Source organism: Nelusetta ayraudi, unplaced genomic scaffold (assembly GCF_046127955.1).
Source record: "Nelusetta ayraudi isolate G7.1 ecotype Tasmania unplaced genomic scaffold, CSIRO-AGI_Nayr_v1 ptg000082l, whole genome shotgun sequence".
NCBI classification, from domain to species: Eukaryota; Metazoa; Chordata; class Actinopteri; order Tetraodontiformes; family Monacanthidae; genus Nelusetta; species Nelusetta ayraudi.
The window spans coordinates 696,677-714,431 of NW_027466132.1; the positions used below are offsets into that span (position 1 = coordinate 696,677).

General features: G+C 48.0%; 1 protein-coding gene across 1 annotated transcript in view; it reads right to left on the minus strand.

The window, feature by feature from the left end:
- Positions 1-383: 383 nt before the first annotated feature.
- Positions 384-17,755, minus strand: part of nbas (NBAS subunit of NRZ tethering complex) — a 123,521-nt gene continuing 106,149 nt past the window's right edge. Inside the window, exons 50-53 of the mRNA XM_076044719.1 lie at positions 13,687-13,829; positions 10,516-10,663; positions 9,349-9,486; positions 384-1,405 (exon numbers count right to left, since the gene is read on the minus strand). Coding sequence (XP_075900834.1) covers positions 1,109-1,405; positions 9,349-9,486; positions 10,516-10,663; positions 13,687-13,829 — 726 coding nt within the window. The 3' untranslated portion in view covers positions 384-1,108. The remainder of the gene's footprint in view (positions 1,406-9,348; positions 9,487-10,515; positions 10,664-13,686; positions 13,830-17,755) is intronic.

Sequence of the window (17,755 nt, forward strand, 5' to 3'; positions counted from 1 at the left end):
GGACTGGAGCGGATGGGTTTAACGCATCGCTCATCATCGGAAAACATGGCCTTTTTGAAAAAGAATATCAAATTACGTTGTAATTACACTTGGGTGACAACCTCGCAGCTCTGATGTTTAAATACAAACAACACAATATGTTGTGGACGTAAAAACCATCAAACCAACACTCTTGAACTCACCTTCTGTAGATCCCGTTCTAAACCTTACCGTTAATATTGCCGAGAAGCCAGCAGGGGGCGTGATGAGGGCCTCATCCTCCTTGTTACAAATCGATGATTAGTAAAAAGAAAAAATTGACTTTGAAAAAAATGATTTTTAAAAAAAGAGTCTTGTGTTAAACACACAGTACAAAAGGACAAAGAAAATCACAAGAGTCAAAATTAGTGTCAGCGACGTTTGTCTTTATTCTTCATGTGCGGGTCCACAGCCAAAATAATGTGTTTTACAAAGTGAAACCATGCGGAGAGTGGCGCTGCGCCTCACACACACACACACACATTTATACACACACACACTCACGCACTCGCAGATACGCCTTTATAACTCATCTTTGATTAGCGTCGCACATGATTGGGGTGAGTTGAGGGGAGTGTGTGTGTGTGTGTGTGTGTGTGTGTGTGTGTGTGTGTATGCATATACAGGAAGTGATGTTAACACTGCGTTCCGTTTACATGGGAAGTCGGAATATTAGACACAACACCTGGAGGGGACAGCGTTCCAATGGCAGTGTCAAAACCAAACAGACAAGCGACAAATCTGATGTTCGCTATAAATAAACAGCGCCCCCAACAGGTCGCAGGTCAGTCAGTCAGTGAGTCAGACCTCCGGGCGGGAACAGAAGGTGAACGTCGGAATTTCCACTGCGGCAGACGCAGACTGGGATGAAAGTGGTGCAAAGTGTTTTGCCGATGCGAGACGGCAGGTTGCTCCGCTTCCGCTTGTTTTCACACAAGAAGTATCGACAGAACAGAAGAGGCTCTTCCGTTTGTGTTTTTTTATTCACACCATCAGACCTCAGCTTGACATCTCATCGCTCGCCTTCTTCTTCACATCTTCACATCTTCACCCCCTCCCCTCCCCCCTCCAACCTCACCCTTCCAGCCCCTCACAGCCACTTCCTGATGACGGCCAGCGCAGCGTTGAAGGTGGCGTGGCCGCGGTGCGTGCCGCGGTGGGCCAGCAGCAGGGAGCCCGCCTCGGCGCCGTGGCCCGCCGCCAGCAGCTCGGCGGCGGCGGCCTCCACGTCCCGGCCGCCACCACCACTGCCACCACCGCCCTCCTGCTGGCGGGACAGCAGGTGGGCGCTGAGCAGGGGGTAGAGGGCCGTGGAGACGCAGCCCACCAGGAGCCCCGCATCCAGGAGCAGGGAGAGGAGCTCACTATCACAGCAGGAGGCCATCTCCTGGAGGAGATAAAGGGAGATAGAGAGAAACAGAGAGAGAAAGGATAAATAAAAAAGGTGTAAGAAGTGAAGAAGAGGTGGTGAAGGAGGAAGAGGGTCAACGGCAGGAGGAGATCTTTGAAAATAAAACTTGGCTCGTCGACTCCCGCAGAGAATCGACGATTGCAGGAGAAAAAAAAAAAATGAAAAAGTGAAAAAGTTTAAAAGCAAGAGGCGTCGCCACTTCCTGCAGCAGGATTTACAGTCGGGCGGACTGATTAAAGCAGTGTTTCTCAAAGTGGCTGGCGCGCCCCCCCCCCGGGCGGGAGGGAGACGGGGCGCCCGGGGGAACTCATGTTTTCACGTCTGAACTTTTTCCATGGCGGAACAATTAACAAAAAGTGTTCAGTAGGTCGTAGCTAAGAAAAACGCTGCTCAGGTACACAGGATGGACAAATATTTGACAGGGACGAAAAGAAGAATTCAGGAGTCCGGCGGTGGCCAGTGGTCTTTGTTGTTGTTGGGCACTTTTGGCTGTAGAATCGTTCCGCGAGTAGCTTTTCTTTCTAATGCGCGAGCCGCAAGCGAAAAAGCCAGAGGACAATGAGGAGTTTTCCAGCGCTGATAGAACGTAATCAAACACCGTTGCATCAGTGCGTGATCTACGCCGCGACTGGCGCCATATTAGGACTTCGCTCAACGTCATCCCGTGTGGCAGGTAGAAAATGTGATGTTGTCGCATGACTGATGTTGCTGATGTGGTCAATTTCATCAAAACAAGACCCGTGAAAGCGCGGCTATTCTCTGCACTCTGGGAGGAGATGGGAGCACAACATAAAGCTGTGTTGTTTCACAGGGAAGCCAGGATGGTGGGTGTTACAAAAGTGGTTTGCAAAAAAAAGTGATTTGCACAGCAGAAAAGTGAAAGGAGTATTCTTGTTTAAAAGGTAATGTTCAGGATTTGATGTCACAAAGAGTGATTGGCTAAAGTTGTTTATTTGTACAAAATAAATGATTTCATTAATGAAGAGAAAAGTGAAATGATTGTTCATGATAAAAAAGAAAAAAAGAATGTTGGTTTTGATATCACAAAAAGTGGTGTGCCAAAGGTAAAACATTATTTACACACTTATGTTGTTTCAGTCAATTTGAAAAAAATAAATATTTTGTCACCATTTTGGCTTTTGGGGGGGCATGAAAAATGTTCTTCCTCCAAGGTGGGGCGTGACAGAGAAAGTTTGAGAACCACTGCCCTAATGCCATGCAAGTCTATGGGGTCAAAAGTCAACTTTGTCCTAGAGACATGGGACCACTTGCAGGTCCACCGGGATCCCTCAAGACACAGCCACGTCAAATATGGGGCTTCTAGCCCCATGAAAAATTTTCTTCCTCCAAGGTGGGGCGTGACAAAGAAAGTTTGAGAACCACTGGATTAAAGTGTCACACGCTGGACAGAAGTCAAGGAGATCAGAATCAGGCAATGCTGCATTTACATACTGATTCACAGCAGACGGCTGTTTTTTTTTTTTTAAAAGCTGCTGTTCAGATTTTTATTGCGACTCTTCGAGTTCCGCAGGACGACGATCGTCCTTGTCTGCTTTCGCCACCAGAAGAGGGCGCCGGTGAGGCCCCATTGCGGGTGTATTTCCTGATCTCAGGCTCAATCAATTCTGAACTGTTTTCCAGCTCACCTCTGAAATGTCCAGATCTTCCATATCGAAGTGTTTCTGTTTCATTAACTATACCTAAAAAAAACAAAAGCTGTCCTTGATGTGTTCATCACGGCAAAACACATTTCCCCCCCTGCTTTAGTGGAAAATGTAATAAATAAGCTGAAAAGTTTTGACCGCAATGATCGCTTGCGTCACACTGATGGCTCGGCGAGTGAAGACCTGCTCCCTGATAGATGTCAGAGAAAACCGTCAGAGAAGACTGAAGACTGGCTGACAGGAGGAGCGAGGCGGTGAGAAGACAGAGAGAGGGGGGGGGGCGGCGGGCGAGCGCTGAGGAGCTCACAGTCCATCCATTTTTCAGCGCGCCGACTGTTTTTCCAAGAGTGGAGCGAGCAACCGGCACTTCAATCAGGCTTCAAACTTCGGAGGACGAGGTGGGAAGCAAAAATAAGAAAAAAAAAGAACCAAAAGCAAAAGTCGAAGCTGCGATTCAGACTGACCCATTTTAATAAAAATAAAAAAAAAAGGAAAAAACTTGACGGATGCACATTTCACCGAGGAGCGAACTCGACGCATCTCTGCTCAGCGCCGAGACTCCGAGTCTGTTTCATCCACGTCCGCTTCTTATTTCTAAATGAACACGAGGACGGCGCTCGTTATGGAGAAATGAATCATAGCCTTTCTTCCAATGACTTTACCTAGCCTAGCCCAGCCTAGCCTAGCCTAGCCCAGCCTAGCCTAGCCTAGCGCTGATACACACCCACCGGCCACTTTTTTTAAGGCACGACGCTTGATCACCTGTTGTTTGTTACGACTTGCTGAAGTTAAAAAATGAAGCAAGTGACGCAGATCGCACAGAACCAGACGGCGCTGGTTCGGAGACCCAAACAAATATCAACCAGTGGAGATGCCTGGTTGATATCAGAGGGCAAAGGTCAGACAGGGGCAGCTATTACACATACAGCAGTATTTGAGAGGTTTAGCTGTTTCCATTACCAGTTTTTTATTGCGATATTTGGGTTTTGCGCAATTCTAGTGGTAATGGATACGCAGCTGCTCCCTGCTGACCAGGCTGGTGGAACCAGGTTAATGGCTCTGTGGATTGACAGCCTGAAGCCGTTGGAACGTTCCAGAGTCGGTGAAAATTCAAACTCCGACCTCACCGACACTGTCAGATACTGTATGTTATAAATTGGCACATGGCAGTTTTTTTTATTATCACTCGCCCCTTATCCCCACTCCCCCAGCCGACCTTCAGCATCGGGGTCAACTGCAGAGGAGAAAAGGAGCAAGAGACGTTTACACAAGCGGGGGCAAGCGCACGTGCAATCACACACGCGCGCACATACACCTCCCAGGCGATTACCGCTCGGCGGTGTCAAGGAAGACGGCAGAGTCAGAGTGAGCGGGATTGACAGCCGAGCTGGAAATAGATGTGAGACGGAGGGAAAATCTGGATATCAGAGCAAGGCGTGAAAACTGTACATCCTCTGTATTTCCTTCTCCCCCCCCCCTTTCTCCTCGACATCTTTGTCGCATCTCGGGGAGCCTGGCAGCGCGTACAGTCGGAACGCCGTTTAGGAAAGACGGAAGATCGCTTCCTGTTAGTAAGAGTCGGGAACTTTTTTCCTTTTTTAAATAAACAAAAGAGAATCCTCGCACATCGCGAGGTAGGAGAATTCTCACAGACGTCGCCGGAGTCGCGTCACAGCGCCGCATTAGTTAGCGTTATGCCAATGGAAAAAAGCTGGACTGAGTCACCCACGTTCAAAGGAAGCAGGTCAGCGTTTCAGTGGCCGCTCACAGCGGTGAAGAGGAAAGGGGGGAGAAAGAAAGAGAAAGGTAGAAGAAAAGGATCGATACCACTTTAATATGCATCCGTTTAAAATATTCAGCCAGAGCAGCCAAGAGGACAAATGGCGGCGATGCGAGATACATTTTCCAGCCTCCTGCTTCCAAGCACCCGCTGGCTCCGGCTCCTGGCGTTTAGCGAAAGAGGACGCGAGCGCTATCGACCGTCTGGTCAATAAGCATTTTCCTGCCACTGACGAACCAGCTTCCCCCCCCGGATTGTAAACAGGAACGGATGAACGAACGAATCAACAAACTGAACCGGAGGAGTTTGGTTTTAGTTCAGTTCGTTCAAGTGACAAACCAACTTCCCCGCCCCCTCGGGCCAACACTGTAATAACACGATAATAATGTCTTGGTCTCGTCTCAATCTCGATACTCTCTCGTCTTGATAATGTCTTGGTGTCGGTTGGTGCGGTCTTGACTACAACACTACCCTCACCCTTTCACATCCCCTCCTCTGCACCCCCACAGCCCTCCCCACCCTCCCCGCAGATCAACAAACAGTTTCACGGAGGACGTGATCCGATTGGGACGGATCCATCATGAAGCGTAAAGGTCAACCGGCTGGAGGGAATCAGAGTCCGCCGGCCAGGCCACAGGTTCAAACAACATTTAGTCTTGTTGTGTGTGTGTGTGTGTGTGGGGGGGGGGGGATAACAAGATCTTGCCTCCTTCCGTCTCCTGCGTGCCGGAGAACAAGGCGGCGGCACAAGAGCTCTGACTGCAAACTGTAATCGAAGCGAATGACGCAGGAAGCGGCAACAGCAGTTTAGGACCCAAAGTCAGCGGGTGCTGCGGTGAACTTTAGCGGTAGCGGCACATTCTTCACGCGCCGCTGACGGCTCATTCATACTGGTCGCCGCGCCTCTTATCCGCTGCTTATCGCCGCCTTCCATTAGTCAGCAGCCGCGTGTTAACCCCTGACTCGCCGCCCTCGGCTGCTGCACCCGCCATACATCTTCACCGAGAGGTGGAGGAGGAGGAGGAGGAGGAGGAGGAGGGGTGGGGGAGGAGGAGGAGGAGGGGGAGGGGGAGGAAGAGGAAGAGGAGGAGGAGCAGCACGCCGGCAGACAGCCAGGAAAAGAAGGATGGCGGTGGGAGGCGAAAATTAAATAATAAATTTAATAAAAAAAGAAATAAGTAAAAGTCGGCGTTGCGCTTCTCCTCCCTCCTTCTGTCTCTCCGTTTCCAGCGTGGCAGCTTCCCAAAAGAAGCAAGCCATTAAAAATTTCGAGGAAAAAAAAAATACAAGTAAAAAAACCAAAAGAAAGAATAACCCTCGTCTCGCGACGAGCGTGATTTTTTGTTTTTTAAAACTTAAGACCGCTTTAATGAAAAAACTAATCTTCAGAATTACATTAGCGTTGTTATATCGAGGACATCTCCTGTTTGAATAAAAACAAAAGTGTGTTTACGCGGGTTGGGAAACGCAGTGCGATGCAATCTGCCACTCTGGACTGCAGGCGGCCGGCCAGTCGCTTGTAGTGGAGTTTCACTTTCGCTTGTAAGCCGATAATATAGATATACCGAGTGGGCAAACTTAGCCGCTAGCATAAACTGATCCATCTGGGACCAAAGTTCTTCGCCATTCATTCACATTCTTGGCAGTGGTTCCTGAATGCCTCCCTCAGCTGCTCTGCCGTTTTTGCTCATCTTCAATTATCCAGGCAGCCAATCTTCAAACGTTTGCGTGATAAAAAAATAAAACTGGTTTGTCATTTTAATAGAAAAACACAGACAGGCAAACAGTCTGGACGCTGCAATCTTCTGGTAATAAAAATAATCACTTCCATTTATATGGCGCCTTTCTGGTAATAATTCACAATATACATGAGTCACAGCAATCTTGCAGGAAGTGGCAAGTTGAGGGTGGATCGATTTTACTGGACCCCCAAATCCCTTCGTGCATCCCAGCATGCACCTGCTCATCCACCTCTTATATCCCAGATAATCCCAGCCTGTTGATAAATCCGACTCATCTGCCTTTTAAAAATCCTCCCTCCCTTCCTTCCTCCCTTCCTTCCTTCCTTCCTTCTGGCCTTCATCTGATTCTCTCCACCCACCACCACCACCGCCGCCGCCCACTTCCTCTCCTGGAGCTGCATCACCGCATCTCTTTTCTCCGCGGGGGTGAAAGCGCCGTGTTGCTCAGGTGCGCAGCAGCCGCAAAGGCCCATTTAATGGGGGTCTGCGGTCTCTTAATAGAGAGACTCTCTGCTATCAGATCCAGGAGCGCGGAGAGGTTGCGCCGGGGTCCGCCGGGACTACTTTGTGACAATTGCTTATCTGATAGTGGAGGGGGCGGTAGGGTTTGTAGCGGCGGTAGCCCACACACTCTCCAACTTTAACTCCCTTATCTGATTGCCAGTTCCCAAAACAGGCGGCCTGCCTGCCGCTGTTGGTCTCGTCTGATGTCATGAGTCTTGGCAGAGAACCACTTTTTTTTTTTTTTTTCCCCTACGCCATCTCGGAGCGAAGGAGATAAGAATAAACTCTCGAGGACGTCTTGATTCCCCCTCGCTGGGGCTATTTTGTTTTTGTTGCAACTTCACCGTTAGCTCCGCAGGTGCAGTCCTGCTAAAAACCCACCGGATCGATCAGCGGATTGAGTTGATAAAACCATTTTTCAGCATTCTGAGTTATCTGATGAGTCAGCAGAGGAATAAACAAGAATATATAAGCCGATAACTAAATGAAAGAAGCCGATAACTAAATGAAAGAAGCCGATAACTAAATGAAAGAAAGTACTCAGTTGACATAAAACATCATCCAAATTGCAGTTGGATTCATGATGTTTCACTACGAAATTGAAAAAGATTTTCTTGATGCAATAACGGCAACATAATCCCATTGAAGATAATTAATTCCTTTCAACCATTTCCTACAAAAGAGAAGATAAATATCCTCAAATAAGACAAACAGATATTAAAGCAGCACAATGTGGGGTTTCTACTTTTAAATAAAAATTTGAAAATGTTTTTTTTTTTTTTTTTACGATTCAGTGACCTCTAACAGGGAGCACGGCCTCCATGACACAGACATAGGGCCACTGAAAGGATATTCAATACTTTGGTTGCCTGCCCAGCACCTATTGGCAAGATCATGGCTGAGTTAACAGTCAACACCTGTTGTCTGGCTGTTCAAAACAAACAAATAAAGCAAATGTTCTTCACCAGGTCTGCAGGGGTCAAGGAATCAGAAGAAAAAAAAAAACTGGTTTTGAAAATATCACTTTTGACAGAAAAACTACAAATTGCTTTACGTTTACATCCATCGGCCCGCCTAAACACAACAGACGTTTCTCTGACTCGACCTTGAGCTCGGCAAAATTTGCATTTTAAGAGAATTTTATTCAGATTTGCCAGTGCACATTAGCGACAATCGAGAAGGAGGTGGCGGCGGCGGAGGCAGCGGCCGCATCCCAACAAGAAAAACAACATGAAACAAACAACAAAAAAAGAAAAAAACTGCAGCCTGTCACCAGGAGAGGCAGCGATCGATCATCTTTACCTTGAAGCTTTGACTCTAAACTGAAGACGCATCTCTGCTGATGCATTGGATACATAGAAGGATTCTTTTTTTTTTTTTTTACATCATAAATCTGAGCAGAGTAGAACGGAGGGAAACGGGAAGTGTTTCTGGCACTCTCGGAGTCCCGCTGCTAATGTAATTAATATTTTCCTCATTTATTATTGATGGCTCTCTTTCCCAGCTGCATCCCAATCTGCCACTAATCAGAGTGATTACTTTAATGATGTTGCAGCGGCAGGACGCAGCCGCGCACGACGTCGCTTCCACGTGCGACAAGAGATCAGAGCTTTTGGTCCCGTCAGGCCTGGACGACAGAGATGAATCGGCAAAAGGCCTTTTGAAGGGAAAAAAAAAATCAATTCAAATGATGAGCTGCAATTTGGGCTCGTTTTGGGTTTAATCTCTTTAGAATTGTGCTATTCATCACTGACAAATCAACTCAAGACTCGTTTCCAGGCTTCCTGGGCCGAAAACCATCTGTTTTTTCTTTTTAAAAGAAAGTTTTTGTTCCATCATTTGTCCGCATGGAACCACTGGAAATGCAGTCAAATGGCCAGTGGGTGGCGCTGTGACACTTAAACTCTTGCGATACAAAAAAAAAGGAAGGAGAAAAAGATGAGTGTCAACCTAAAGTTGGGACGAGTGAAACACGGTGCAACATTGACATAGTTTTTGGGCGGAGTTAAAGGAGGGGTGGAGCTACCGCTTTCAGAAAAGAGGCGTTAGGTCTGCAAATGTGAAAATTCAACGGCAGCATTTAGCGAATCGAGGACCCAGTTTTAGTCTTGAGCCTCCTTCAATGCCAGAACCGTGTCAATTAAACCTCCGTATGCTAAATAATAATTACAAAAAAACCTTAGGTGACATTTGTGAACTCGTCCACCTGCGGTTCTAGCCGCCACTCACCGGACTCATGGCGCCGACCTGATCCAGGGTCAGCCGCAGCAGCCGCTGGTCGCCGCTCTCGGCCATCAGCTTGAGCGCCGGCTGCTGCAGGCTGGCGGCCCGGTGCTGGAGCAGCAGGTCCGTGATGTGGCCGATGCACTGTTGCAGAGAGAGGGAGGGGTGGGGGAGGGGCGGAGAGGGCAATCAGACCGAGATGGAGAAGAAGAGAGCAGAAAAAAAAAGAACGTGAGGAGTGAGTGAAGGTTAACGGATGTGCAAATTCTGTGCCGAACATCAACTTGTATAAATGGACGCATGGATTGATGTCACGAGGCGAAACGAGACGCCGCCGCCGCCCGTTTCATCCCAGCGGATTCAAATTAAAGCCGCTCGGGACAGAGTGACTCCCCCCTGCCCCCACCCCACCCCACCCCACCTCCACCGCCGCTCACAACGCCATTATTAGACGACAGGCAGCAGCGAGACACGGGGCCTATTCGCACTGAATGGCATTAGCGCTAAACTAATATCACAGCCAGCCGGCGCCAGACGTGGCGGATGACACCGGGGCGGCGCTCGGCGGGGCGTGAACGGCATTAACGCGCGGCAGGAGCGATAGACGGCGGTGACAGCGGTGGGAGAATATTGCTGAGAAGCAGCGAGCTGATGCTAACGTGGCTGCGGCTCGCAGGGCACTTCCAGCAGCGGCGGCGGCGGCCCTGCGGTGGAGCTGCGTTGGAGCTAAGCAGCCAGAACCCCGCAGTGTGAGCCAGAATAATGAGGTAAAAAAGAAAAAGTTAGAAGGTGAATAAAAGTGGCTCTCTTTGTTTTCCTGCTGGGTTTCATAAAGTGTGTCGACCTCTGAAGGGCCCCGAAATGAGTAAAAATTAATGGATTTAACATGCAGTACTTTTAATTTAGGGCTGGAAGGGAAAAAAGGAGGTTTGTGTTGAGAACTCTGAGTATGTACAGTATACATGGTGCTGAATGTGACATAAAATCAAAGAAAAACATCTCAAACAAATGTTGAGCTGAAAATGTAACATTTCCCAGCAGTGAAAACAAGCAGAGAACATAACGATACAATATCTTGAACATTATTCTTGTTGTGCAATGACAGCAGAGGAGGAAAAACAAAGAAACTGTTTGTTTGTCAGGCACTGCTGGAGTTTGTTCTTTTTTTTTTACCTGTGCTGGCAGCTTGTGCTTGGTGCGATAGAGAGATCGCACCATGTCGACGACCTGCTGACCCAGGTCTAATTCGACCCCTGACCCCTGGCAGCGGGTCAGCAGGGCCGCGGTCAGCACCACCCAGGGGTTACGCTCCGACTGCGCCCTGCGGGAAGAAGAGAGCGGCACAGGAAATGTGGAGTGAGCATTGGTTTTTATATATGTCGGCACAGAGTGACGCTAGAATGCAGAGTAGTGCCAGATTAATCTGAATGAATCGTCTAATTAATCATCAGATCAATTAAAACGATTCAATTCCAATTTCCTCTAAATCTGAGCCTTGTGTCCTTGATTTTTCTACAACTAAATGTTGGTTAAGCTTTTGTGTTTCAATGCTAATTGTGACGCTAGGATAATTTTCTTTTCTAAAATAGATCCTTTTATACATTTTTTTTTTTGTTCTGAAATAAAGGACTTGTTTGTCAGTTTAAGAGATGTCTTTTTCTGCCATTCAAACAATAGTTTAACCGAATCCAAGAAAACATCAAATCTGTAGATCATAAGTAATAAAAAAACAAAAACAAAATTGGCTTGTTCTGTGATTTGTCCGCTTCCCCGGCCAGCAAAACACTCTGGCAGTGCAACCTTCACCGATCTTTATCAGCGCGCATCCGTCACAGTGAGAGCAGGCTGAAAAAATGAAAAATAAATGACTAAGAGCCACAGAATGGCTCATTATCTCTTAATTGGATCTGAGCCCGACTGATGGATGTTGTTTAAATTATTAACTTTATGAGTGGTGGGATGTCAGGATGCTGTTATCTGCCGGAGAACACTCGCGTTAATGGTTGTGGCTGTTACGGCCACGGACGCAACACGGCCTGATAAGTCTCAGCCAATCAGGGCCGCGTTCCATTTCCCTCCAAATCTCCTGGATTTACGTCGGCGTACATCCGCAGACGCTGTTTTGACAGGGAGAGCCGACTTTGAAACGGAGGAGGTCTGGACCGGTCGGATTTGTTTACTGCCAGGGGAGAGCAAAAAAAATAAAAAATAAAATAAAATAAACATTTCCCAGTGAGAAGAGCCTCCGATGTTCTTCTTCTGCTCTGATCAAACTGCTGCTGCTGCATCTGTGCTGGTCTCCTCAGTAACGGCTCTACCAGCAGCTTCTTCTTCTTCTTCTTCTTCTTCGTCTTCTTCTGGATTTAAGGGAAGAGTGACCCAGAATTCACACCACGGCTCTGCGCCACGGAAGCAAGTAAATAAAATGTAAAGTAAAATGTTCACCAATCCACCAATAAGGAGGGCTTCAATGAGATGCATCCATGTGACGCATCATCAGAGGGACAGACAAGCAAACTCACAAACACTAAAAAAAATGCTGCAGACTTGGCGCAGATTCACCAAGGGGGCGGGGCCTGTGCGCCGTGAGTGGCGGAGAGCTGGACTGAGTCGGCCTCCGAGAAGATGACTCAGATTATGTAAAGGATGGTCGTCTTCCCAGCACGCAGACTCCCGCTGCTGCAGCCTCTTGTCGTCGAACGCACCTTGATCCGGATTAAACGCGGCGTTCAGGATGAGCAGAAAGCGCCGAGCGGGCAGGTTTTTTTTTTCTCATCTCTTATCCGTGGTTTGTTGTCCCGCATGACAGCCGTGTACAGATGCTGCGCCAGTTTCCGACACGTGTGTTGCGAGTTGTGTTTTTTGTTTGTTTGTTTTTTTTGCATCAAAGAGACGAGCTGCAGTCGACAACGCGAGGCGACGCCGGCCCGAATTAACCGGCGCCGTTTAGACGAATCAGAGAGAAGAAACGAGGCGACTTTGTTCGACGGCACTGCACGTCGGGAGTTTGGGACACACACAAAAAATATATAAAGAAAAAAAATACAAAGCAAAACAGTTTCTCACTGTGTGTGTGTGTGTGTGTGGAGGGAAATTAAAAGCTAATTTCTGCAACCAGCCGCCGCCTTGTTTCCACGCTGGGGTCTCGTTCCAGGGGCCCACGAGCGACACTTTCAGGATCTTCCTCGACTCTCTGCCTGCACGCCGACCGACCCGAGGATGCCGGGCGGTAATTGGAGCAGCTCAGCACTAATTCCCTCCTCCCAGGAATGAAAAAAAAAAAAAGGGAAAAAAGAAAAACCTCCCCGCGGCCCTGTCTGCCGTCGCAGGAACATCCGCAGAGTCGTTGAGGGTAACGAGTCGCCCAGCCTGCTGCTGCTGCTGCTGCTGCTGCTGCTGCTTCAGTTTGGGGGCTCATTTAAATTGGTAAGTAAAAGGCTTTTTTTTCCCCCCACAGGAAGCTCAGAGAGATGCGCTGATTATTTATTTTTTTATTTAAAATCTCAAAATTAATGGTGAAATTTTGAGGGGAGGATTATGCAAACTGTTTGGCATGCAGCCGCTGTTTTTCTGCAGAACTCGAAAATGAAGAAAAACTGCACGTCAACTATTGGTCGGTAACATGCTGACCACTGGAGGGAGTGGTCAGCATGTTACCCAGTGGCCACTCGAGGTACTGCAGCAAAAAGCTTTTTTTTTTCCCCCCATAGACTACAATACAAAAATAAAGGCCTTTAAAACGGCTGACAGGACGACTGTGACCTGAAACACGATTCATGGTAAATTGTATCCATTGTAGATTTTTCAGTTGTGGTCTTTTAATCGTGTATACATGCTGTGTCTCAGCATATGCACTGGGTGAGCAACTTCATTGAAATGAATGGGCCGCCATCTTGGATTGTGGGGTCCTGATGAAAACCTGACCGACTGGATGACTGATGGCTCAGTTCTTTTCATTCCAATCAGGCTGTGAGGTGGCAGAACCACCAGCAGGTCCCCCAAAATCTGGCAGACTTGATGACTATTTCATCCTGGCTCTGCAACGACTGAGAAAAAAAAAACAGGAGCAGGTGTCCTACCAGGCAGCCGGCCTTTTTAAACCACCGGCTCATTAATACACAGAGGCAGGTCGGGCGAGGAATCAATAGAACCATCAGAGCCCACAGAAGAGACTTTCAGGAGGGACTGTGTGCCGTGTGTGTGACTACTGGCAGGGAGGAACTCAATTAAAGTCCAGGAATAATCATTATGTACAACTGCATTGTCTCCGTGAGGAGCAGACGAGAATTAAAAAAAAAAAAAAACAACTGCTGGCCAATCAACCTTGAAGAGAGCTCGTCTTACACTTCCTGCTTGGCCATGGGCGGCCACGCCTGCAGCAGCAGCATGAGCTGCTGGAAGTCCTCACACCTCTGCTGCCCAGCCTCCAGCAGCTCCAGGAAGAGGGAGTAGCGCTTGTCTTCGCTCTCCACGTCCTCGATGTGGACCTGGTGGAGGAGGAGAAGGAGGAGGAGTAATGAGGGAGGAAGAGGAAGAGGAGGAGGGGGAGGACGCACATTAATCCGAGAGCAAAATAAAACTCATGTTGCAAGTTTGATTTGAAGTCTGAGCTGAAAAGCTCAACACTCGATGTTTGGCAGATGAGAGCGAGCGGCCGTTTCTCTGGAGTGGTGCTGCACGTCAAACACTGCGGATGTGGCTGATGAGAAAAAGCGGCAGCGTCGTCCACCACGACATGACTTTTAAGGTTGTTGATTTTTTTCTGTCTCTCATCCGTCACGGCGGCTGCTCGACATGCAACACAAGAGCGGTTTTAAAGCACGTCGTGCTCTTAAACACCACTGCAAATGCAACGCTGCCTCCAAATGGTTGGAGGCAGAGTTGGAGGGCACGGTGGCGCCCCTGCCAAGAGAGAGAGAGAGAGTGAGAGAGAGAGAGAAAAAAAAAGAGTCGACCGTTAGAAGCCCGCGAGCCGCCCGACAGGACGGAAACACGCTTTTCGTTGCCAAACGGTGCGTTTCACAGTTGTTTTAACAGCGCCGCACCTGTGGCTAAACTTTATTTGCCTCCCCATTATCCTGGAGAAATTGAAAAGGGAGAGTGTAAGAGAGGGCCGAGCGATGAGGTTGGTTCTAACAAAAAGAAAAGGGGGCGGGGGCGGGGGGGACGCAGCAGCAGAATAAGAGGCGGCGGCTGCAGCGGGGGGAAAGTAATTAATTTTCCTCTGAAAGGTTTCGACTTCTTCTGCCGTGATTTAACAGTTCAGAGAGCGGCTGATTTCTGAGGGGGGAGCTGCCACCGCGCGGACAGGCCGTCAGCCACGTGCACACACACACAATGTACGTGCACTGCAGCACAACCCTTTCAGCCTTTCAGGTCGTAAAAGCGTTCCGTCACACACACACACACACACACACACACACACACACACACACACACACACACACACACACACACTCACACACTCACACACTCACACACACACGAGGACGCAGTTGCTCTGTGAAAACACAGTGGAATTTCCTTCTGGGTCTCTCTGGGGTTTTTTCTTCGTGCTCAGAAGCAAAAACAGACCAGCTGAAATAACTTGGAGTCGCTGTAACCGATGGATAACGAGGCTCCGCATAGTGTTGCAGTACTGGAGATTGGTCTTGGTCTCCAGACCACTTTTTAAGGGTCTCGTCTCATCTCGCACTTGGAGGCATTTTAGTCTCGGACTGAACCGACTCAGGATTTTTCCTCTTCATCACGGTTTTCGCCTCCCGCGAAGGCTGAGCGCCGAACACACGCCACCTCTCCAACCGCCGGCCTCGAGTGTTTTACGCCCGTGTTTCTTTTATTTATTTATTTTTGCCCCCATTAGGCTTGAGAAGGCAGCGCGAGGCCGCAGCAAGCGTTCCATAAAAACTCCTCGTAAACTGCGTTATTATTCGCTCTTCTCCCTGGAGTAAACCACAAAGCAAAGCCCCGCCTACATGTTTAAACACACACAAACACACAAACGTATTCGGGCCCTCTCGTCGGAACACACCTACCTTCGACCCCGATGTGAAGCTAATTAACGGCAATTACGAGGCGCCTTGTCAGGCTTTTATTTTCTTAACAAGGCAGGATGACGGTAATTAATGTCGCCGAGCGACTGGGAGCGACATCCCCTCACTGACGTCGCACAAAAAGAGGAGAGGGGCAAGTATAGGATGATAATGGCGATGATGATGGGAGCCAGACAGGTGGGGTGGAAACTGTCACATGAGTCAGTGACTCAACAGGAAGCAGCTTTTTTCCTTTCATACCCCACAAATATTTTATATTTATTTTTTATTGCCTTGTTTCCTTTAATGAATATATTTTTCCATCTTTTTTTGGCACTATACAGTTGCTGTAATTCTCTGTCTGACGGACACTTGGTGTACAATCACATCCACTGGCCAACTGATTCTACGCTGATGAAAATGAAGACTGAAAATGTTCTCAAAGGAAACATTTTGATGCAAAAACAAATGTGTACGGACAAATAAAAATGCTAAACGTGAAAAAATTAGAGACGTGAAGTTTGTTGGACAAAATGGCCTTGCACACACACACAACCAATAACACAATCGTGCTCTGTCAAACCAACCACCGCGCGTCAGGTGTAACCAACTGAAGTGCTTAGGACTCAACAAAAAAACAACACGCTGCCCAACAAAAAAATAAATTATGGACGCCGGCGTTAAATCAAAAGCACGGCTGGACTCCCGCTGGACACAATTTCAAGCTTCAGAACGCAACTTTATGTCAGCTGGTACACAGGCAGGTGCCATGACGGCCCAGTGTGACTGGAGGAAAGACAGCAGGGACACTCTTTGACGCTCACAACGGCTCTTTGAACACAGTTACAGAGAAAAAAGAAGACCAGCAGCCGATGGTTCACTTCAAACTGAGGCTGTGTTTGCACACCGTGCTGAGCAAAACACACGTCCTCATGTTCAACTGCGGCAGTGTCCCATTAGAATCACTGATTGTAAATCAATCAATCAACTTATTTATCGGTCGCTAAATCACAACAGCATGTGTTGCAAAGCGCTTTCACGATCTTTGCTGTCTTTTTTGGGGACATTATTTGTCACTATAGTCATGCTGCACTCAATTCCTGCTGGTGCTCCTGTGTAAACAGGCTTCTTGGAGGGTTTTTTTTTTCCAAAAGAAAAAGAACAAAAACAAACAAAAGGCCGAGCCTCCAGTTCTGGAACTTGCAGCCTGATAAAAACGCCACCGTCCTTGGCCAGGATTCACTTCCTCTCCAGCACCGGCCTCCGTTTATGTGTGTGTGAAATCTGTAAGCGCTGTCCTTGGTGCTGAAGAGCTCTGAGGGATTGATCGGTGCAACGGCACCTTGTACAACTGCTGGACCAGGCAGTCGATTGATTCCGCTGCTTTGCTGTCGCTTGAGAAGCCCAACAGTGGATCACAGCAGTTCCTTCAGCAGTTTTCTTTTAGGCCCACCGGGCCAAAGCTTTAGGATTTCCAGGCGCCAATTTGATGAATTTTTTGAGTTGAAGTTTTTGGTCATGAAAAAAAAAAAAAAATTCAGGATTCCACTCACTAATTTTATGATTCTTGGGATTCTTAGTTGACAATGTTACAGTTTGAAGGCTTTTCAGTCACTAATTTTAAGATTTTTAAATCAACAATTCGACTCATTTTGCATCCGTGATGCTGCTGCAAAGGGGGAAAATAAAATCCTTGGAGCAAACGGAATAGCAGCAACGATCCTCAGCAATATATTTCACTGCTCATTTAACTTAAAGAATTTCAAAGAGCGTGTTCTGGTTCTTTCTTTCTCACGGTGCTAGAAATACATAAAAGGTCCCTTCCCTCCATAGGAATTCACTGTGACGCCATAAAACTGTAGCCTCATCTTCAATCTGTATTTTGCTTCCTTGGTTTTGAGTCTTCCAAACTCGCAGGCTCAGCTTAAAGAGCAGCTTTACGTTTGTTTTGTTGTTTTTAAATCTCCACTTGGACTCAAATGAAACCCAATTTCATCTTGTTTCAACCCCGCCAGCAGGAGTGAAGGGCAGGCGATGTTTCACATTAAGCCTTAAAAACAAGGCTTTTTTCCGCTGCCTGAGCCGGAGATCTTTGAATCCTCATCACCTTGCGAAGACACCGCCTGCCGTCCTGCAGCCGCCCGAGCCTTAACTAAGTCCTAAACTCGCGAATGATCTCCAAACGCAGCTGCTGAATATAAAGCACGCGGGCTGCGGCTCGGGCGCTTGTTTATGGTTGGCGTGGCCTCGCGCCACTAAATTATTGACCGCCTCGGCTCACATTAGTGGAATTTAAAGAGGCTCTCCGATGCGAGAAAACCTTGAGCAGAGCAGACGAATGAGGAGCGACTAAGCGGACGGCGTCCGCAGGCGAGGGATGG